General features: G+C 37.0%; 1 protein-coding gene and 1 long non-coding RNA gene across 5 annotated transcripts in view; one reads left to right on the forward strand and one right to left on the reverse strand.

Moving 5' to 3' along the window:
• LOC138147374 (uncharacterized) overlaps window positions 1-24,486 on the forward strand; it is a 113,920-nt gene that overhangs the window by 18,296 nt on the left and 71,138 nt on the right. The window contains exons 2-3 of one of the 2 annotated variants that reach the window (XR_011164786.1): window positions 3,076-3,107; window positions 11,803-12,052. This is a non-coding gene — a long non-coding RNA (uncharacterized lncRNA). Of the gene's footprint in view, window positions 1-3,075; window positions 3,108-11,802; window positions 12,053-24,486 lie in introns of those variants that run through there. The other variant, XR_011164787.1, reaches the window with a different exon arrangement.
• The window catches only part of IFT57 (intraflagellar transport 57), a 94,793-nt gene continuing 88,762 nt past the window's right edge, over window positions 18,456-24,486 (reverse strand). For all 3 annotated transcript variants that reach the window (XM_069069805.1, XM_069069806.1, XM_069069804.1), the window contains 3 exons: window positions 22,355-22,417; window positions 19,884-19,950; window positions 18,456-18,856 (listed from right to left, as the gene is read on the reverse strand). In XM_069069805.1, coding sequence (XP_068925906.1) covers window positions 18,678-18,856; window positions 19,884-19,950; window positions 22,355-22,417 — 309 coding nt within the window. In that variant the 3' untranslated portion in view covers window positions 18,456-18,677. The remainder of the gene's footprint in view (window positions 18,857-19,883; window positions 19,951-22,354; window positions 22,418-24,486) is intronic.

Below are 24,486 nucleotides of genomic sequence, written 5' to 3' on the forward strand. Positions count from 1 at the left end.
TGGTTAAGAGTGCTGGGGTTGTATAGTCAGGAAGTTAGAAAGCCCTGAGTACAGATCCCACCTGAGAAACTCACTAGCTGTATGACTCTGGGCAAATCACTTATCCGCTCTCAGCCACAGTTTCCTTATATGTAAAAAGGGAATAATAGTAGCACTAGTATCTCCAGGTTGTTGTATCAGATTTACATAAATGCTAGCTATTATGTAATATATTCATATATGTGTGTATATATATACATACATACATATACATACATAAATAGTTGAGGTCATTGAATGAAGGTAGATGCTTGGCATGATCTCTGATAGTCACATCCTTTCACAGGTCATTGAAGGCATGGTCAATGATAGGATCATGGGCTAAATGGGTCACTAATGTAACCTACTATGATATTTCACTGTGATAATGGTGATGAATAGGAGAGTTGCTAATGTCAGAGGGCTATGACTTACTCTTCGAAGACAGATTATCTACAGTAAGACACCATCAAGAAGAGGGAGAAAAGGAAGTGGTAACAACATACTTATGCTCAAATTCTGAGTGAAAGATCACGATTGAATGAGCCAAGGCCAGAAAGCCCTGCCTGTGGGTGACCACGTCACTGTGAAGTCCACTGAGGTAGCTTGTTTTTCATTTTGAAGCTTAATTTTTAATTACAACTGTACAAGAATATATTTTTGCATTCTCCAGTCTTTTTCAAAGGACGTTTATGAACACCCAAGGTCAACACACAATATTTTCTTTTGTTCCAATTCGCTACCTCATATTCTTCCACTCTGAGAGTAGCCACAGGGCTTTGCTCTTATTATTGGGTGTAACTGTGACACCGGGGGAGTCATGCCGAAATTATAGCATCCTCTTTGGTATCAGTGAAATGTTGCTTCTTGTCATGAAAAGCAAGGCCAGGATGGAAATGCCAATAGTATTCGAATTACAGTCTTGAGTTTGTTACTTAGCATTCTATTACCTCCCACATTCTTATTTGAATCATGACATTATGGCCCTGATGTTATTGAAGGTATGGTACTGTGTATTGATGAGATAAATTTTGAAATATATTTTGAGCTTTCCAGATAAAATGTCCTTGACAAATACCAGGTTACAAAATTATTTAGATACATGAGTTGGTGAGTATTTATTAAAGTCATGGATGTTTTTCATTTTTAAAAAATCTCAAGAAGGACTTTAAACCCACAGACTATCTCTGACTTAAGTTCAGGAAATTATCCAACTTTCATTATAATATTTATTATTAGTATTCTTTTTCATCTTAGGGATATTAAATATTATTCACTTAAGTATATGTAAATATGTATGTGTGTATATATATATATATATATATACTATATATGTGTGTATATATATATATGTGGGGGGCAAGTCACTTAACCCTGTTTGCCTCAGTTTCCTCATCTGCAAAATGAGCTGAAGAAGGAAATGGTATCTTCGCCAGGAAAACCCCAAATAGGGTTACAAAGAGTCAGACAGGACAGGAATGACTGAATAACAAAATGCACACAGACAGAAAGGGGGACAGACAGAGACAGAAACAGAAAGACTGAGAAAGAGAGGAAGGGGGGGAGAGAGGAAAAGAGACAGACAAAGTTGTAGAAAGAAGACTGGGCTGGGACCATCAGACTAAGGTTCTAGACCACCATTAACTAACTAACATTGGGAAAATTCCTTAACCTTAGTTGAATTTTAGTTCCCTCATCTGTTAAATCAGCCTAACAATAACTGCCTTAACTTTTTAACAATTCACTAGGGCATTGTGAAGGTCAATGAAATAACAGATGTGAGAGTGAAAGTATTTTGAAAAAAAATATTGGGGGGCCCCTCTGGCCTAGTAAATTCATGGGGTAGGGGAGCTCATAGTGTAGAAACTCCTTCCACTGATCTATAACTTAAAATTAAGTTGTTAGAGGCATTGAGAGGTAAAGTTAAATTTATCCAAGACCACCCAGCTAGTATGTTTCAGACTCAGGAGTTCAACCCAGGTCTCCCATGTTCCAAGGCTTGGCCCTCTTATATACTACAGATTGCAGCCTCTCTTTGAAAATGATTAAGATTCTCTCTCTGTCTGTATGTGAAGTACACATACACACATGTACATAACGTAAGATTTTACTAATGCTATGTCAAAAAATTTTTTAATTGAATTTTCAAATAAGCAGGTTGGAATTAAGATAGTTTAGGGGGGGAAATTAGATGTGAGGATTCAGCTTTTATGCAGGAGGGAAAAGTTTATATTAAATCCTGGATCCATCATAAATCAGAATAACAAAAACCTAATAAAGTCTTTCTTTCAGACAAAAGGGAGTTCTGATCATGCATATGATAGTAAGTCATGTATGAACCTGTACATGTATCTATGTATACATGTGTGTATAATATACATATGTGAACTGTTATATGTTCTATATGATGCAGTTTCCAAAATGCTTTCCTTTTAACACCCCTGTGAAGTAGGTAGTCCAAAAAATATTATCCTTATTTTGTAAATGAGTAAATAGAAAGTCCTCTTAGAAGGAGGCAGTATGGCATGATTGATAGAGCACTGGACTGGGCCTTAGGACATTGATTCGAATCAGCCCTAGCTATGTGACCTTGGGTATTTAACCTTTTTCATCTGCAAAATGGAGTAATAATTTCTGTATTACTTATCTCACAAAGTTATTTTGAGCAGCTATTATTATTTGCCTAAGGTCATATGGTTGATAAATGGTGGCCCTGGGACTTGAATTCTGGTCTCCTTACTTTAAATTGAACTATCTTTCTAAAAAGTCTCTATGCCCATAAGTTCCAGATTAAATTCATGGGCCACATTACATAAATCACTACAGGAAAAAGTGATTTCATAAGGCCAAGCTAAGAAGTAGTCTCTTTTCATCATGACCAATGGTTACTTCCAAAGCACAGAAAAAAAAATAACTGGACAAGGCTGACCATTTTCAAACTTATGAGGCTGTGGTAATGGGATACTTCTGTGTCAGATCTTGGTAAATAAACACTAGGAAAACTGGTTTGCTCCTGAATTTGTACCACCAATAATTCATTGTCACTATTTCTTGCAGCTTCCTGGTGTTTTCCATCTGCTAAGTAACAGGTAAGGAAACACCTGCTGTGCCAGTGACTCCCTGTATGAATCTGGAGAGGGCATTTCAGCTCAGTCAATTTTTGATTTGCACTTAAAAACAGGAATAAATATAAAGAGCTTATAGTAACATGTGATGAATGCCAGGCCTTAGAAACCAAAACTTATCTAGTTGTTTCCCTGGTGTTTAAGGTAGTTCTTTGCACAAAGAGCTTAATAAATGCTTTTTTATTCATTCATTCTCATGCCAAATTGATCTTGTCCTCACTATCAAGTTATTAAGAATAATCTGTATCTATTAACTCAACAAGTTTCTATTTTGATAATAAAATCAAATGCATTCTCAGGCCATGAGAATAAAAGAGTTTAATTTTTGAGAAGTCTTTCCCTTATTTTATTCCATGTTATCCACCTATTTATTTTTACAGGGTTGTGGAGGAGGTGCTTTGCAACTCTTTTGTGGTTGCTCAGTTGTTTCTTTAGAGTTCAACTCTTCATGACCCCATTTGTGGCTTTCTTTTCCTTCTTTCTTTTTTTTTTTTTTGTATTTTATTTTTCCTCAATTACATGGAAAAACAATTCTCAACATTAGTTTTTGCAAATTGAATTCCCAATTCTCTCCCTCCCTTATCATTCCAACTTCATGGAAAAGGCAAGCAATTTGATGTTATACATATGTAATCATGCAAAACATTTCCATATTAGTCATGTTGTACAAGAAAACATAGACCAAAATAAAAACCCAAGAAAAATAAAGTAAAAAAAAAAAAGTATGCACCATCAGTTCTTTCTCTGGGGATGTATAGCATTTTTCATCATTAAGTCCTTTGTATTGCTGAGAATAGCTAAGTCATTCTCAGTTGGTCATCTTATAATATTGCTGTTACTGTGTACGATGTTCTTCTGGTTCTACTCATTTCACTTTGCATCAGTTCATTGAGATCTTTCTAGTCTTTTTCTGAGAGCATTTAGCTAATAACTTCTTATAGCAAAATAGTATTCCATCACAATCAGGTACATTTGAGGTTTTCTTGGCAGAGATCCTAGAGGGGTTTGCCATTTTCTTCTCCAGTTCATTTACAGATAAGGAAAATGAGGCAAACAGTTAAATGACTTGGTCAGGATCATACAGCTAGGAAATGTCTGAGGTCAGATTTGAATATGTGAAGAGAATTCTTCCTCATTCTGGGCCCAGCACTCTATCCACTGTGCCACCTAGCTGTCCTTGTAACCTTGAAAATGTAGCATAAATGTGATGCTTATTTTACACTGTTAAAAATAAAAGTCATCCCAAATTAAAAGAGGTAGGGAAGGAAGGGAAACTGGGTGGTAAATGATGTATGCTTAGCAATCCAATTTAGCATATTTGATATTTGAAATAGTGAATCCAGTCATGAACATATGAATATGCTAAAATATTCAGTGTCTAAAGAAACCACAGTGGGCTTAGGAAAAACTGGGCAACAAGCAACAAAAATTGAAGAGAGTTTAAAAGAAATTTAGTTTTATCCGCTATTCTGTGCCCTTTGAGTTATGCTGGAATACCTGTGGAAACACAGGCTTGTGGACAACTGGCTGTTTTGACATATAATCTTTGAATCTGTAGAGGCACATGGTCAGTCAGTTCAGTTCTTTTGGCATGCTCAACGGGCAACTGCCACAGAATTAATTAGATCCGCTTTGCTGTTAGCTACTTGGATAGTCAAACAACGCATGAACCAGGCCTAATAGTTATTTCAGTTGCAAGGGCACAGTCTCTGAATATTTGCTGTAGCAGATGCTGAGAACTTATTAACCTGTTGGCATGATAAGAAGTAAGGAAAAAGGAAGTGGGAGTGGGTAGCTAGGGTGCTAACAAACACTGGGTGAAAGGAGATTAAAATGAGATGTACATGCAGACAATGACATTTTTTTTTCAAGCCCACTTACTTTCATAACTGGTCCAATCTAGTCAGTGCAGAAAAGACTTGGTTTTTAAAAACAACAGCAACATCAACAAAAGCAAGAATGGACTGGTAGCCCTTTATGTAACAATCATTTAGTTTAATTCTGGTGCCTCTTAGGAGGTGAAAAAGCATAAACTTATAGAAATTAAGATCCCTCCCAGGAAACTCATTTTCCTTCCTCAAAGAGTTCAGGGCCTGACTCACAGTCTTTCTCTCCTCCCTAACTTCTGCCCTCATACTTATTGTTGTTGAGTTGACCCCGATTCTTTGTGACCCCATTTGGGGTTTTCTTGGCAAAGATGTTAGAGTGGTTTGCCATTTCCTTCTCTAGCCCATTTTACAGATGAGGTAACTGAGGCAGAGTTAAGTGACTTGCCCAGGGTCACACAGCTAGGAAGTCTCTAAGGACAGATTTGAACTATGGTCTAGGTCAGACACTCTATTCACTGGGCCACCTTGCTTCCCAGCCCTCACACTAGGGGACTTCAAAGTACATACTGATACTTCCTCCAACAGCTTTACCTCTGGATTCCTAAACTTGCTCATTTCTCATGACCTATTCCTCCATTCTATCTCAGCTACTCACAGAGATGGTCTTACCTTTCATCTTGCCATCACCCACAAGTGCTCTGCTTCTGTGTTTATATGCCTGAAATTCCCATCTCTGATCCCATTTGGTTGTTACTCCATCTCTCCCCGCTGCCGTGTGAACCCTGCTCTTCTTCATTACCTCTAAATTCTTTCCCAGGTAGTGAACCAACTCATCTCCACAATGGTTCTCTTCTTGATTCCCTTACCATTTTATCTTCTATCACCCATTCTGTCCTGCTAAAACAGCCCTGAATTACCCTCACCATCTTCTGCCTTTGCTCCTGCCTACGTGCTGCCTAACAAAGCCGAAAAAAGACCCCAAAACTGTACTGATTGGATCCACTACAAATATATGTTATATAACATCAACTCTTGCTTACTGCTATGAGGTAATCCTTTCATATTTCCCTAATTGACTCACTAGACCACTCACCACATTGGTTTTTCCAAGCATTTTTTATCCTTCCTCAAATCTCTTATGGTTCCCCTTCTCCCAACCTCTCCACTAAGAACCTTGCCTTATATTTCACTGGAAAAACTGAAATTCCTCACCAAAAGCTTCCTCTTCTCCCCTCTCCCTCAGTTCCAGGTTCCTTGTGTCACTGCTACTCCTTCCTCTCATCTCATGTGGGTGACACTTTCCCTTGCCAAGACAAATCCCTTCTACATGTATAAGAGCGTCCATTCCACCCCATCTTCTGGAGAAGACTGCCCCCTCTATTATCACCACTCTCTTACTTGGCTTCAATAGTTACTTGTCCAGTGACTCCTTTACTGACTACAAATGTGTCCATGAATCTCTCATCCCCTCACTTGATACATCCCTCTCTGGTAGCTAGCATCCCTCATCTCTCCTTCCTTTTTTGGCTAAATTGCTTGAGGCCACCTATACAATAGGTGCTTCCACTTCCTTTGCTTTCACCCTCTTTTAAATTTCTGCAGTCTGGCTTCCAACCTCAACATTCAACCAAAATTGCTTTCCCAAAATTAACATTCTTAAGTTACAAATTGTGCAGCTAGGTGGTGTGGTAGATAGAGCGCCAGGCTAGACTCACAAAGACTTAGCTTTCTGAATGCAAATGTGTCCTCTGACACTTCTTAGCTATGTGGCCCTGGGCAAGTTACTTAACTCTGTTTGCCTCACTTTCCTCATCTGCAAAATGAATTGGAGAAGGGAATGGCAAACCACTCTAGTATCTTTCCCAAGATATCTCAAAGTGTGGAACATGACTGAAAAATGACTGAATAACAAGTGATAAATCTAAAGGCCTTTTTCTCAATTCTCATCCTTCTTGACATCTCTGTAGTCTCTAAGACTATCAATCACCCTCTTCTCCTTTTCTTTTTTGGTAAATAGCATTTTCTTTTTTCCAATTACGCATAGAGATAGTTTTCAACATTCATTTTTTAAATAAGATTTTGGGTTTCGATTTTTTTCTTCCTCCCTTCCTTCCTATTCTCCCCTCCCCAAACAATCTGATATAGATTATATACATGCAATCATATAAACATGTTTCCACATAAGTCACGTTGTGAAAGACGAAACAGAACAAAACCTCTTCTCCTTTTTCTCTTAAGGTTTTGTGACCCTACTCTGTTGCTTCTTCTCAGTCTCCTTTCCCAGGTCATCCCCATCCTTATATTGTTCTATTTGGTGATCTCATTGATTCAATGACATCTATCATGTCAATATCTCTACGTAATATTAATCATCTCTATGCTGATGATTCTCAAATCTACTTATTTGACCTAACCTCTCTGCTGACCTCCAGTTTCACATCTTCAACTGCAGATTAGATATCTCAAAATGGAATGTCCCAAAGACATCTTCAATACTACGTGTCCCAAACTTAGCTCATTGTCGTCTCCCTTCTTCCTAACTTCCCAATTACAGTTGAGAGTATTATTATTATTCACCCAGGTTGGCAAGCTGGGCATCATCCTTGACTCCTCATTCTCTCTCAAACCCTCCTCCTCCACAATCTATTCCAAGACCTGCTGTTTTGTAACACCTGTCATATATACCCCATTCTCTCCTCTGACCCTGTCATTGCCATGGTCCAGGCCCTCATTACTTCACACCTGGACAATCAAAAGAATCAGTTGGTTGGTCTCCCTGCCACAAATCTCTCCCCACTCCAATTCATCTTTCACTCAGCTGTCAGTGATCTTCCTAAAGCACAAGTCAGACAATGTCACTACTCTACTCAACTAAATGCTTATCACATTTTAAAATTGTTTGGCATTCAGAGCCCTTCATAACATGCCCTTCTCTTCTCTCCCCTTACCTAGTCTTCTCATATCTTACACATGCTTTGTGGTTCACTGACAAAGGCCTCTGTGCTATTCCTCACATAAGACACTTCATCACCAGACTATAGGCATTTTCACAAACCTGGAATTCTTTCCCTCCCCATCTCTACCTCCTGGCTTCCTTCACTTCATTCAAGTCAAAGCTAAAATACTTTGCAGATCCCCCTTAATTCTAGTGCCTTTGCTCAGTAGATTATCTGCTTATCTTCTAGCCAGTGGCCTAATCTTATCACTTAAGGATTACTCCCATCTTCCAGGGAGGAAGTAATTGAGAGGAACTGAGGTGACTTTTCACCCATCTCCTCATTAAAGTGTCTACCAATCAGGAATGCCTTCCCTTTGCTAGAGCTGGTCCCAATGACTTATGTCAGGCCAATCAGAAGAGACCAAACATCTAGGTTTAAAAGATCCTATCAGCCCCTCACTCAGTCTTTGGTCATTGAGACCACTGGCCTAATAACTTGATCATGCTTAGAATCTTGTCTCTCACTTTACATTAATTTTCAAGGGTCATTGCTTGATTGCGCATAATTGTTTGCATGTTGTCTCCTCCATCAGATTATAACCTTCTTGAGGTCAGGGACTATTTTTTGTTTTTCTTTGTATTGCCCAGAGCTTAGCCCAATGCCTGGCACATAGAAGATGCTTAATAAATATTCAATGACTAACTAGACTTCTTTACCCTCCCCACACAAAAAATGAGGGAAATATCATTGTACACAAAATTAAACATGGCCCTATTACTTCTTGTGAGGATGTGGACTGAGGTGAGCGGCAAATTATGGGAATATGGATGCCAGCATCATAAGTACATCTCCCTGGCTGCCAATCCAATTCAATCCAGCAAGCAGGTACTAAAGACTCACCATGAAAAGGCTGTATGAGAAATGTTAGGGTTACAAAGACATCCTGTCCTCATGGAATCTGCATGCTATGGGGGAAGGGGAATATAATATGAAAACAGGCAAGTGTATGTGTAACATACACAATGAGGAGCGTAAGGAAAGGTTTCCCCAAATGTGACACATGAACTGAACCCTGAATGAAGTTAGAGATTCTAAGAGATGGAAGTAAGAAGGGGCAATACAGATTTGGGGGGACCACTCCATGCAAAAGCACAGAGATAGAAGAGGAATATCAAGTTTGGATAACATTAAGTTGATCAACTTGGCTTGAAAGTGTACTGCATAATGAGAAAGACATGAAATAAATCTTAAAGGGTAAACTAGAACCAGATTGTGAAGGGTTTTAAATGCTGAGCTGAGGACTGTATATTTTATCAAAGAGAAAACAGGGAGTCATGACCAAGGGAATGACTTGTTCAGTCTTATTCTTTCTGAGGATCATTTTGGTAGCTTGATGAAGGGTGACTGGAGTGAGGAGAGACTGGGGTCAGGGAAACCAATTAGTTAGCTATTGCAACAGTCTAGCCAAGAGGGCTAGACTTCAAATCAAATTGTTTTATGTAACAGAACATGGTAATACAAAGACAGTTTGTCAAAACGATCCATGTATGTTAATGGTTTTAATGTTTAACAAAAATGGACAGCAAGATATTCCTGGTGAGTACTACAGTGAAATTTCTAAGAAAAATGGAATAAAATCAAAAAAATAAAAAAATGAAATAAAATAATGTTTCGTACATCTTTGCTATGGAGAACTTTCAACTTGATAGTTGTTTATGGTGCCTAGATTCTCCACTTTTAGTTTCTAACTCCCAGGGCTATTAATGTCATTGTTGAGAAAAGTCAAGGCCCAATTATAGGAAGAGTAGGTAGGAACTACCACAGTGCCAGGAGGGAAGAGGGATGAATCAGGTCTCCAGAGTCCTCATTACTTCATCTGTGTTCCTGTCCTTATGTGTTTTTAACCTCTTTTCATATCTTTTGACACCATTCTAATTTTTTCCTTCCATGTCATCAATTTCCTGTGCTTTCTGGGCATTTCTTCTAGATGCTTTCTTGGTTTTAGTTTCATTAAATAACTACATAATACTGAGACTGAAGATAAAACACATTTCTGCAAAGTAATAAACAAATGAAAAATGACAACACTCTAAGTGACAAGAAGAAAGATGCTCACAGCTAGGAGAAACACCGAAATTGGAGAACCTTCCTAAGGAAAATAAGTAGGACTGGAGATGCTGGGAATACTGATGATATGTTGAGATAATATATGTAAATTGCTTTGCAAATTTTAAAGTGCTATGTAAACGTTAGCATTTTTACATTGTCATTATCATCATATCTAGAGCTTGAACAGTCCAATTACCTACCCCTACCAGGATCTTCAGGTCCAATTCTCATGAATGTATATGATAGAGAGACCAGGAGGCCCACTGCATGTTACCCCGAGAGTCTCCTTACAGAATTCACATCCTTTGAAAGAATAAAGCATGGACTGAAAAGGCCCTCTCATATTGTAGCTGGTGCATAATTGGTAAAATTTTAACCTTGTATACCAATAGAAAAGCTCAAAATTATGATATTCTATGTCTTAAATTTTTTTTTAAAGTGTTGAGCTGTATGCTCAGTACTTTAGAAATACCTCCCCTTCAAAGATTCTTGTTCAAAAAGGAGGCTCACTTTTGTAATCAAGGCTTATAAAGAAAACATAAACCATGTCTTCAAAACCAGTTTCATCTTTTAAAATAGTATTTTACCCTTTTCTATGCTAGATTTTAGGGTTCGTGATTTCGTTGTTCACTGAATTCAGAAAATAGCACAAGTCAACCAAAATGCAGGCTGCTATTAGATCCTAAAATAAGGCGGTATATTGTGTCTACTATAATATTGTCATACTTCAATGGAACAATGGGTTAAGTGATTTGTCTAGGATCAGACAGCCATTAAGTGTCTAAGTCTAGATTTGAATTCAGGTCTTCCTGAGCTCTGGGCAGCACTCAATCCATTATTAAATATTGTACTTTGTCTTGAACAGGAGGAGGACCTCCATAATCTTAGTGTATTTGGTACAATTAACGGTAGCTGACACCATCATCTAAGAAATCTTGTTTTAGATGAAAATTGAAACAATTTGATAATTCAGATTTCCAAACTTGGAAGACTCCTCCTCCTGAGTTCAAATCCAGCCTCAAACATTTACTAGCTGTGTGACCCTGGACAAGCTATGTAACCCCGTTTGCCTCAGTGTCTTCATCTGTAAAATAAGCTTGAGAAGGAAATGGAAAACCACTCCAGAATCTTTGCTGAGGAAATTTCAAATGGGTTGAAGAATCAGTTTGACTGAAAACATTGGATGAATGCCTGATTTATCAGATAATCTTTCTACTCTTTCATTTGCCTGTATTAAAAAAAAAAATTCTCAAGGGAATCAGCACTAACTTGGTGAAACTTTAGGGTAGGCCTTCTTTTCCAAACTGGGCCCCTATTCTAGCCTATGCAATTATAAGTAGAGAAGAATTCTAGGGCTGTTTAATCTACCTGCTACCTCATGGTATATATATATATATATATTTTCTTTTCCTCTTCCTCCTAAGAAACAAATTAAATAAATAGGCTCACATCCCATTGTATCGATTGTTATCTTCTTGAGTAATGAAGCAATTTATACGAAGTGATATATTTTTATCTATTGGGTTGATCTTCAGTGAGAGTTTGGAAGTAAGGTAGAATACAGTATGTGGGGGAGGGTGAAAAATTTTAAAATGAAAATAAAAGGAGAAAAAGGTTAAAGAATGTGATAAAGAGGGGGACCTCATTAATTACACATATTACTTCTACCAACTTGTCATCACTGTTGCTTTTCTCTAAACTTAGGCCATTCTCTACATCCAATAGAGAATCTAACCTTCACAATAATATCTACCCATCCTAATATATTTTATTTTGTTTTAGGGATGGCTGGCCAGTTTGCTACAAGTAGTCCATCACTTGAAGAGTTTGTCATTTTTCCTTTTCCTTATGAAATTCTTCATTACATATGAGTCAAGTACAAATTATAATGATAAGGCATGGCTAGATACCTGCTCCCCTACTTACTCTTGGGAACACCTACCCTTAAATTAGGTAAAATGTTTGTCTAGTAGCTTTCTAGTGGCAATAGAAACTAGATGATACCTCTAATAAAATGATTTTCTCCATGAAATCTCATGTGGTACAAAAACAACTAAACATCAAAAACAAATATATCTAGGACTTTCAAAAAATTGATTTTTAAAAATTTATATTTCTTCAAGAAAAATAAAAGCTAATTTCAAATAATGGAAAGCAGAGAAAAGAGTGACTCTCTTCCTGGAGACAAACATGCAACAGCATCTCACAACTTCAACTAGTGTTAAATAATAGGACCCCACGGTGATTACAAAGACCTACTCAATGTTCATATTCCATTTTTTAATTCTGACATATACATGGGAGACATGCTTTTCAAAATCTTATATTTTCAGTCTTTTAGCCAATTTTATGATACAGTCTACTGTAGAATATTTCATTTGTGAAAACCCATCTGTTTCCTTCCAAGATCATAAATAGTAGGATCACAGATTTAGAACTCAGGGATTTCAGACACCACCCTAAAATGCTTTACTCCTTCATTTTTCAGGGAAGGAAACTGAGGCTCGGAGAGGTTAAGGGACATGCCTACAGCCATATAAAGTAGGATGCACTCAATATATGTGTGTGTGTGTGTGTGTTTGTGTAGATTATTTTCACAAAATTTTTACATGGCCAGGAAAAATTCCCTGAGAGTTATAAGAACAGAGAGAACACCTTGTTATCAAGACAGGCTGATGGGTTGTTTTGGCCAAGACAAATGTCTGAATGAGCATGGGCCCTGACAAAAAGCTGACATTTGCTTTAGACTGAATAATGACCAAGAAATCCACTGAGAATCTACAAGTTACTTCTTCCATCTTGGAGCTGCACAAAGTCTGCAAAGGAAGCTAAAACAAAGGAAAAGGAGGCCCTCCACTCAAGCAAAACAAGTGCAGAAGCATCCTCCCAGCAAGCAAGGAAACCAATAAAGTTATGTCTTCACGAAGGCATTAAGAGTAAATGGGATCCGAGAAAGTCCCAGTATGGAGACCCTGGGAATCCTAGGGAGTGGCAGCAGCACTCAAACTTAGATAGAAAGCCTGTCCTGATCCCCCTTAAATATAGTGCTTTCCCTGTGATGATTATTTCAATCTGTCCTCTACGGAGCTTGTCTGTACATAGTTGTTTTCATACTGCCGTCTTCATTAGACTATGAGCTCCTTGAGAGCAGAGACTTATATCTGCCTTTTTTTGTATCCCCATAGTTTAGCACAATACTGGATGTAGTAGGCATTTGGATGGTCTCTGAGGTCCCTAACACTCTGTTATGAGACATCAAGAGGGCCCTGAAGTTCCAGCACTCTGAACTTCAAAAATTAGTAGGCAGGAAAGAGGGGTGTATACTAACCCTGGGAGTTGGCCAGTTCATGATCCCAGGGACCTAGGGTGAGACCTAACACCTGGACCACCTCACCTAAAAGCACAGTAGAGGGCAGAGGTTTTTTCCTAAAACAAAGGCCCAGTTCAGGAACTAAAGCTGGAGAGATGATTAAATCAGAGAAAATACTCAACAACTAGGCAGCTAGGTGGGCAGTGAATTGAGTGCTAGGCCTGGAGTCAAGAAGACCTGAGTTTAAAGCCAGACTCAGACACTTAATAGCTGTCACTCAGTTTCTGCAGTCTCTGTGGGCCTCAGTTTCTTCCCCTACAAAATGGAGATAATAATACCCAGGGTTGTTGTGAGGATCAAATGAGATAACTGTAAGACATTTTTGTATAGTGCTGGAACATATCATTAAATATCAGCTATTCTTATTATTACTAATTGCAAGCAGAGACACAAAGGAAAAAATAATTTTCCATAAATAACTACAATAAGTTAAGTGAGATTAAAATAATAATAATAAAAAAACAAACGAAAAGCTCTGGAGGAAAGGATTGGAAAGAGAATAAGTATCTTGGAAGAGAAAGTGGTGGAACGGCTAGGTGGCACAGTGAATAGAGCACCAGCCCTGGAGTCAGGAGGACCTGAGTTTAAATCTGATCTCAGACGCTTGACACACCTACTAGCCATGTGACTTTGGGCAAGCCACTTAATCCCAATTGCCCTCCAAAAAAAAAAAAGAGAGAAAGTGGCAAACCTTCCCCAAGAAAACAGAATGCCTAAAAATCCAAATAGACCAAATAGAAATCAATTGACTCCATGAGACAGCAAGAAATATTAAAGCAAAATAAAGTGATTGAAAAATAGAAAATGTAAAATATCTGATTTAGAAAATTGACCTGGAAAACAGCTGAAGGAGAGAATTTAAGATACACTGGACTCCCTGAAAACCATGATTAAAAATAAAAATCCTGGACACTTTACCTCAAGGAATCATAAATGAAAATTTTCTAGACCTATTAGAACCAGAGGGCCAAGTAAGGATAAGATGAATCTACCACTAGCTTCCTGAAAAAAAAAAAAAAAACAAAAGGGAGTTTCCAGAATGAAACAACCAAAATTCAGAGCTTCCAGGAAAAAGAAAAAAAGTGTTTCAAATAGCTAAAAAGGAGTTCAAGTATCAAAGATATAGAGTCAAGATCACATACCACCTGGCAGCTTCTATTAAAAATGAGAGATCTTGGAATATAGTATTACAAAAGATAAAAGGTAACAGACTCACAACAAACAATAACTTACCCAGCAAAGTAAAGTATAACCTTATAAGGGGGGGAAAAAAGAACTTTTATTTGAAAATAAAGAAATTATAATATAGAAAACTTTTAACAGTTTCTAATGTGCTAAATACACGCTTTTAAATATAAACACAAGAGTCTAGAGAAACCTAGAAAGGTAAATTTATTTGCACAATTGGAAGAAGTACTAGCATGACTCAGTGCTAACAATTTAATAGGGAGAGAGAAGAAACAATCATGCCTTCAAAATATTAAAGTCTTCCAAGGGTACTGAGGGAGTTAGATAAGCAGAGGTCTCAGAGGGGCCGTTTTTTAGTCGTTTTCCAGTGATGTCCAGCTCTTCATGACCCTATTTGGGGCTCTCCTGGCAAAGATACCGGAATGCTTTGCCATTTCCTTCTCTAGTTCATTCTACAGATAAGGAAACTGAGGCAAACAGGGTTAAGTGACTTGCCCAGGGTCACACAGCTAATAAGGATCTGAGGCCAGTTTTGAACTTAGGAACATGAAGCTTGAGGCCAGTTTTGACTTCAAAAAGATGAGACTACCTGACTGCTGGCCCAGTGCTCTATCTACTGAACCACCTAGCTGCCCTAGGTGGGGATAGATTGGTTCTGTTCTAAATATCTGAAGATGGGAAAGAAAAGAGAGAATAAAAAGGATAGGAAAGTGTAGAAAGGAGGACAAATGGGGTGGGCCTTGCTACTTCACGTAATGGTTGTGTGTAAGAGCATACACACATGAAGGAAGGGGTGAGGGAGTGGGCATCAGATGAACCTAATACTTATCTGAAATAAAGGTAGGTTTCTCATGGACACATATACACACACTCTCCAATAGAAAAATGAATAGGGGAGAGAGATTTTAAAGGATGGAACAGTCAAAAACAAAAGAAACTTTCTGATCCTGATGCATGGAATTAAAAGGAGGAATAAAAAGAAAGGCAAAGAACTTGACTCTAAGACAGTGCCTTAGTGTCTTCTTAGACACTTGGGAAATGGCTGAACAAATTATGGTATATGAATATAGTAAACTATTATTGCCCTGAAAGAAATGGTAAAATTGATTTCAGAGGATCTTAGGTAATTTGAAATATCTCAAAATGCATCGAACAATAACAAGGAAGATCATACATGGATAGGAATATTTCTTTTTTTTTTTAAAAGCAATTGGGGTTAAGTAACTTGCTCAAAGTTACACGGCCAGTTTTCTGGGTGTGGTGCTAAGTATCTGAGCCCGGATTCGATCCCAGGTCATCCCAACTCTGGGGCTGGTGCTCTTACTCGCTGAGCCACCTGGCTGCCCCTAAGCAATTGGGATTAAGTAACTTGCTCAAGGTTACACGGCCAGGTGTTTCTGGGTGGGTGCTAAGTGTCCAATCCCAGATTCGATCCCCAGGTCATCCCGACTCTGGGGCCGGTGCTCTTACTCACTGCGCTACCTGGCCGCCCTGAGAAACGCAGAGACTTAACAATCTGACCAATGTGATGACAAACCATATCCTCAGAAGACCTGTGACAAAGTCTATTTGTTATCTACCTTATGACAGGGGGATGATGGTCAGAAGATGCAGACATTTTTGGACATGACAACTATGTGGAATCATTTTGCTTGATGATGCTTATTTGTTACATGTTTCTCTCCTCTTTCAGTTTCTAATGGTGTGTGTGTGTGTGAGAGAGAGAGAGAGAGAGTTAAGAAAAATGATAAAAGAAAATTATAACATTTAAAAATGCACAGAACAAAAGAAAGTATAGAAGGAAGCACAGGAAAATAGGACTGTTCTGAAAGTAATGTCTAGAATGAAATAAAGATGAACATGTAGAATTTTCTTTTTATGTTCTGTGTATATGGAAATATTCCTTTTTTTGGTGGTTAAATTAAGATTAAATGGAAATTTTTTTTAAGGAGAAAGACTTATAACAGGGAAAATATGTTTCTAAATGTCTTTATCACTGTCACTGAAGAGAACCACTGATATGGTAACATCATTTCTCTAGACACTCCTACTTGTGGATGACATTTTGTTGACTATATCAAGCCTCAGAATATGCAAAATCTTCAAAAAGATTTTCTACCCAGGAAAAAACTATGTGGATGAAGAGTGGCTATTGCTCAGACTAAGTGAATTTTTTAAAACACAGGTCTGATGATGACATCCCCCTACTCAATAAACTCCAGTGGCTCTATGTTGCCTCCAGAATCAAACACAAAATGTTATGTTTGGCATTCAAAGGCCTTCATAACCTAGTCCCCTCCTATTCTTCCAGTCTTTGTACACCTTACTCCCCGGAAAGTATCATTTGATCCACTGACACTGGCCTCTTAGCTGTTCCATGAACAAGAGCCCCCTTCTCTCTGCCTCTAGCACTTTCTCTGGATGCCTTGGGACCACCCCCTCCCACCCCCACCCCCCCATGTCTGAAATGCTCTCCCTCCTCTGTTCTAACTACTGACCTCCTTGGCTTCTCTTTAGTATCAATTGAAATCCCACCTTCTACAGGGCACCTTCAGCAACCCCTCTTAATTCCAGTGCCTTTCCACTATTTCCTATATATCGTGTACATAGCTTGCCTGAATTTATTTGTTTGCTTTCCCCCATTATACTGCAAGAGTCTTGAGGGTAGGGACTATCTTTTGCCTCTTTTTCTATCTCTAGCAATTAGCACATAGGAGAGGCTTAATAAATGTTTTTGAATTGAACTGAATATGCAGAAGGATATATAACTTATAGTACTATATATACAGATACACACACATATCATATATACACACATATATGTATATAAACGTGCGTATAAATTTTGACAGAAATTGAAAATAGACAATGCATTGGGCCCAGAATTGAAAAGAGGGAAAAGAATAGACTTGAATTCCTTTTAGAAACTGCAAAGTTATTTTAATGAGCCGAAGATTTCCTTTGAGACAAAAGTATGTCTTTTTAATATCGACATAATTCCAATGATGATATATGGTTGCATCTAGATGGCACAGTAAGTATAAAGATGGACTTGGAGTCAGGAAGTGCTGAATTCAAATCTGGTCTCATATATCTACTAGTTGCGTGATGCTGGCCAAGTCATTTAACCTCTGTTTCAGTTCATCTTCTGTAAAATGGGGATAATAATAGCAACTACCTCCTTGGGATATTGTCAGAATAATATCTGTAAAGTGCTTGGAAAACTATGATTATGATGATGGAATAATATTAGCATAATAATGATTATGGTGGTCTCTAAAGGATTAAAGTTGAAGATCACTAAAAGGGTAACAGAGACATGCATGGCTGGCTTGAGAGGGTGACAATACACTAAATAAACAAGGGACAAAATAGGAGAAGCAGTTGATGTTATCAGAGAAGCATATTTTTTAAAAAGAAGACAGACTGGTTATACAAATGGAGGATAACCAATAGACCATGTCTTCCAGTGATACTTTTGATCAAGAGAGTGCGAGGAAGGTTCCCCAGTGGCAAATTTATATGATGGGAGCCAAGGGTCACACAGGATAGGTAGGCTGCTTTTTATATCTTTATAAGGAATTCTTACAGCATGAAATCACAGATGCACTGGAGTGTTTGAATACATTTTGTATTATAATTATTTGTATACCCTTAATTCCACAATTAGAATTTAAGCTCCTTGTAGTCAGAGATAGATTTTATTTAGTTTTATATCCCTTTTCCTCAACCCCAACACAGTGTTTCCCATGGGTCTTTAGGAAATGTTCATTTAACTTGTTACTTCTATTCCTGTTAAAGGTTTATGAGAAAGGGGCAGAACCAGCCATACTTCCACAGCTCTAGCATATGTAACAAGAAACAAAGACAAGCCCACTTATAAGAATTTCTAATTATTTTATTAAAATTATATTCCATCTCAAAATCAAATTTACCATCACACAATGTATGTGAATATATATGTATACATACAAGAATAAGGTAACTTAGATATTCTAATAATGTTCAGCGAGGTATAATATTTGTTTTTTAAATTAAGCAATATGAAATATAATTGGACTTAAGAAAAAACTGAGCAGAGAACAAAGTACACTAAATTTTAATAATTACCCATGGCAGATTCTGGAATGACTGTTGCATGCATATCCCTAGTCATATTTGACTTCTCCTTTAGTTTTGCCTGGAGTAATGTGTGTTCCACTACACCAATTCTAATGTTCATTTGGACTGTTTCTTGCTTCAGTTTGGTTAAGCTCTGTTTAATCTTTACCAAAGGAGCTGTAAAACAAAAATAACATGGAATCAAACTGTACTTTTGGGGTGTTAGTCTACTATTGGGTTTGCATAATAACAATTTAATCTTTGCCTTACACAAAAGAGAGATTAAAAACTATAGCCAACAACTCACTGTTGTCAGGTTTGTTGTGGTATTTTGGACATCTGTGACATTTTCCAAATCAGAAAAGACCTTACTTTTGATGTGTTGTGTCTGATCCTTTTTTTTCTCTTCCAGGAAATAGGCTGCTTTATATGGGTGAGGATGAACAAATAGGATTTTATGTGCCCCTTTTGGGTTATCATGTATGTAAATGGGTGGAGACTAGAAAAGAGAAAGCAGTGAAGGTCAGTCACCTTCCATGTAAGGGCAGTAGGGGTGCTATGGTGTGGTGCAACATGGGAAACATATGGCCCCATTTCGGAGAGCATTGAGCAGTCAGGAAAATTGAAAAAAAAATACATATTTATGCATGTGTATATGCATGTATGTATATACATATATGCATAGACACATATGTATGTATATATACACATAGATACATATATATCACTGTGGGAAACTGATCTTTGGTAAATGTTTCCTCCTGTCCTTTCATGTCTACTGTGGGAAAAAGGGCAATGTCAGATCATTCTCACTATTACTTTTGTACCCATTTGTACAAAGAACCAACAATCTTCTGGCTATACCTAGAATAAAAATCTATTTTTTGCCATATGGTACTATTTTGTTTAATAAATTGCTTATTTATATACTTTTTACTCTCTTTTTGACTTCATTAAAAAGACTAGAATAAAAAAATCAAAGTGAGTCAGTCAACAAGTTACTAGTGAGGTGTGATCAGGAAAATATTGCTCTGAAAATTAGAAATCACTTTTGTACTATGTATTTCATCTCCCACAAGTTAAATAGTTCATGCAAAAATTATAATCATTATCTTAGTTATACATTACGAACTCTATTTTTTATTTAGTAATCTTTTATCTTTTTCATTGTCATATTTTTTCCTTAAAATGAGCATATACTTACCACCATCAGTCATGCTGCTGCCCTTTTCTTCCAATTCCTGTTTTACCTTTTCTAATTCTTCTGTAATCTTAAATTGAAGGAAAAAACGTTTTCATGAACTCTGTATCTTTAATGACCATTTAAAAATTCTGAATGCTTATGGTAGGAAGAAAAAAATCAAGTTAGTATTAAGAATGAGTAATCTGGTCATGATTCCAGTAATAAAAAGAGAACTATGCATATACTCAGTGAGGTAACCTTTGTTTCACTTCCTTTGTGATATCCTGCATGGGAGTGGTAACAGCCCCAGCCCTGTATCATTCTGGGAGCTTTCCCCTTGTACAATCTTGGAGTCGCCTAATTAACATATCTAGACTGAGCCTTATGCCCCTTGACATCAATCAATGCTACCTCTTAGTCCCCTGACTCAGTAGAGATGATCTGGTGTCTATCCCTCATGTAAGTCCCTTTAGCATTGCCAAGGCCAAAACACTGGTGCCACTTTCTGCACATTCCTTTCTGTCCCTTCCCTTGTCTGCACTGCTTCTAGTGCACGTGCTGAACCAACCTGCTTTTTTGACCTGCTTCTCGTCTCCTCAGCTCTTGCACCTTCCTAAGATCTTGGGACATGACAATCCTCTTGCCCTGCGCTACGTGGTTCCTGTCCAACGCACTCCACTCCCCCACCTACTACGCGGAACCTCTAAAGGACAGGACATACAGTTTCACAGATATTTCATCTTCAAATAATTTTATGTTAGCATTAACATTCAGTAAACTAGTTTCTCATTCACTTTTCCAGTCTACAATATGGTAGAGTATATCTATTAAAACTGTTTTAGGAACTAGGTGTTCCAAGACATGAGTGACATATGCATATCCCCATTATGCTATTCCCTAATAATCAGTTATTAATTTCAACAATATAAACACCTAAGGAGATCTGGGATTCCCCAAAGTCTCATATTTATCTTTTCAGTGTTAAGATTTTGAGAAAAAAGATGTTCCTTTTTCCCCTAGTTTGGTATTGTGTGGAAAAAAAACAAACAAAAAACTTTATGTACACTGTGGCAAAATGTTAAAATGCAAAGCTTGACAAAACACTGCCTGCTAAAACAAATACTGTTTAGAATTCTGTAATATTAAAATGGAAAAATATGTTTTTAAGCTGATTCTCATTTTGAGTCCTTATCTGCAAGCCTGCATCTGGACTGCATTATTTCTGTCCATTATCAGCAGCAACATAAACTTCCATTAGAAAATGGGACCAATTACTTATCTGTTAATTATGAAAAATGTTTGATATAATCTAGACATAATTATTGCAATTTAATAGGTATTATTTTTGTCATCCTTTAGGATAAATAAAATACTCCCAAGGCATATAATATTCAAATAATCAAGTGAATTTGGGGGGGAGTGCTTTTTGCAGGGGGGAAGGCAGGGCGATTGGGGTTAAGTGACTTGCCCAAGGTCACACAGTAAGTGTTAAGCATCTGAGTCCATATTTGAACTCAGGTCCTCCTAACTCCAGGGCGGGTGCTCTATTCACTGGGCTACCTAGCCACCCCAAGTTAATTTTCTCAAATACCTAAAAGTTACAGTTAGGAAAACTACCTTTTCTAGAAAAGTTTCTATCTCTCTAATCTAGAAAACATTCCCTGGAATCCTTAAATGGTTGATTTCCCTAATACATCTGAACACCTTTTTCCAGAGAATGTTTTATCTGATTGTGTGCACCACAGAATTAGATTCACAGTGTTTCTAATGCCATATGTCAAAATACTTTAAAATTATTTGCAAGTTTTTCCTCATTTCTCCCTAAAGTAGATTTAACCCTATTAAGAAGTATAGTTTATGAAACATCACTGGACCGAGAATAAAGAAAACATGGGGTTTAGCCCCAAGATATCCATTGATCTTAGTCAGTTTAAATTACTGTTTTGGGTTTTTCATTTAAAAATGGGAAAAAGAATCTAGAACTTCCTCATTTCTAAGAACATAAAATGAATTAAACAATAGGTGTGAATGGAATAAAACCCTCAGAAGGAAATGACTATATTAGTATTTCTTCTCTCTACTTTATGGATGGTGAAACAGAGAAAAATAGATTAAATAAAAATCCTAGATCACAGAAAGAATGAATGGTTATTAAAAACACTGCTTACATGGCATAGAGTCCTAGACCAGTGTTCTACTTTTTACACTATATATTTCTTCTAATTCTGATGTAGTATATTATGATTTATGCAATTAGAGATTTAATCATATAATGAGCAAGAATTTTCAATTAGAAAATTAAAGGTTTTTCTCCTATAGAAGATTATTAAAAGTCACAGGACATTTATACAATTAAAAATGGCTACAGAGAACATTAACCAATGCAGAAAGCAAGTATTTATGCCCATGGCATGACATTCACATAACTAAAAACAGCATCTGAAAGCCTAGGTAACTGTAGGATAAACATATTAGAAGTGCTGTCTATGTACCTCAGAAAGAATTCTAGTTCTTTCAGTTACTCCTCCACTTGCCTGCTGGTATCTTTCCCTTACCTGAAAAAGAAGACATTTAATTTAGTCACACATCCAAAATAGAAGCATAAGATTACTTAAATATGTCCACTTTGTAGTTGCCATTTCTGCATATCATTACATGACAAAAGCCTCCTTTTTTGGTGGAAGTGTTTGTGAAAGTAACAATTAAGTGCAGCTATTTTACATGGTTAATGAACATTATGTCCGTTAGACATATATCTGAACTATAGGACTATAAAATGATAACATTCTTATTTTAGGATTTTGACTGTATAACTTGCTTAAAATCATTGTTCAATGTAAAAATAATTTTCTGTAATTCTTAAAAAGTGTGGGAGAATGGTTTGTGTTCACTCTGATGTGCACAGCAAGAAGGGAGAGCTAGTTCAAAAAATCAATTAGAATAGATCATCATGCTCAGCACTTTACCAGTTTTAACTAACAAGATGACTGTAATCAGTTTGCATATAGTTTTAGGGAAGAAATGTTAAGAAAATAGTTAATATTAATGCTTGACAGTTACAGAATGATTTTAATCTGTTTCCAAAGCATTTCTGAGGAAATAACAATACACATAAGTATTGTTACTGTTTCAGGTTTTTCATTAAAAAATGTGAAAAACAAGAAACTGTGGAACAAGAAATGGAAATTATCTCAAATAAAAAGCACTATCTACTTTGTCTTTATGTGGGGAACTCCTGAAGACAACCACAGAGACTTGTTTTCCCCCCATTTAACAAAATTCTTTACCTCTTCTCCCTTCTCTACTTTTAGGGGTGTAAATGCATGCCAAAGTCAGAAATATGCCTTTTATTTATCTATGTATTTACCATCATTCTACTCTAGTTTCAGCAGAGAGATAAGCCCCATGATGAACCCTTTTTACCCTAACTTTTAGAAGAATTGCTACTATAAAATTCTGTCAATCTTCTTAAAAATGTAGGACTTTAAAATAATTCTTATTTAATTAACTGACATGTGTCTTGGATTTGTTTTGTTTAGTCATTTTTTAGTTGTGTTTGATTCTTTATGACCCTTTTTGGTGTTTTCTTGGCAAAGATACTGGAGTGGTCTGACATTTCATTCTCTAGTTCATTTAACAGATAAGAAAACTTAGAAAAAGAGGTTTAAGTGACTTGCCCAGGGTCACAAAGCTAAATAAGCATCTTGAGGTTGGATGTGAACTCAGGTCTTCCTGACTCCAAGCCTGGCACTCTATCCAGTACACCACCTACCTGCCCTATGCCACCTGGCTGCCCCTACCTGTTCTGGATTTAGTTCTGCTTTTGTGCCATTTATTTTGTTGTTGTAAGGTATCATGGTAAAAACTATCTTCTTCCTTTTCTTCAACCCTTCTTGAGTGGCTCTAAGACCTCAATGGCATAGATATTCCTCTAAATGGGAGAGATCCACAGGCCTCCACGTCTTCTCATTCTTCCCAATTTTTGTCCACTGTTTTCTGTAAATCTTCCATACAGTGTCTACTCAATGTCTTTGATGACTTGCTTTGTTTTTTAATTTTTGTTAGATACTAATGTAGCACTCAGGTCTGTCCATCTGTTATCTGTCACTCTTAATAACACAACCAAACATTTTCTCTTCTAACTATAAATATCCTTGACAATGACTATTATACTTCCTTTATTCTGAGCCAAATGCCTTTCCATTTAATACCTTTTTGTGATTGTCACATAGCATTACTGAATGATATTGAGCTTGTAGCTCATTAAAACCCTCAGATCTTTTTCAAACAAACTGCTGCCTAGCTAAGCCTCCCTTATATTCATGAAGTGGATATTCTGAATCCAAGTGTAGGTTCTATTAAATTTCAACTAATAAGATTTTTCTAATTGTCCTAATTTCTTGACTGCTTTTTAGTTCCTGATTCTATGATCAAAGGCACTAGTGACCTCTCCCACTTTGTGTCCTCTGAAAAAATAATAAATATTCTATCTAAGCCTTCATTTAAGGCACTGATAAAAATGTTGAAAAGCATGGGACCAAAGACAGGTATTCTAACAAGCTGTCACAATCTAATACTCTTTGAGTTCAGTCATTCAGTTAAGTTCTGACTCATCTCCCCAAGG

The sequence above is a fragment of the Petaurus breviceps genome, unplaced genomic scaffold, assembly GCF_028583685.1.
Source record: "Petaurus breviceps papuanus isolate PSGF00001 unplaced genomic scaffold, PetGlider_PUasm1.0 90792, whole genome shotgun sequence".
Taxonomy (NCBI): domain Eukaryota; kingdom Metazoa; phylum Chordata; class Mammalia; order Diprotodontia; family Petauridae; genus Petaurus; species Petaurus breviceps.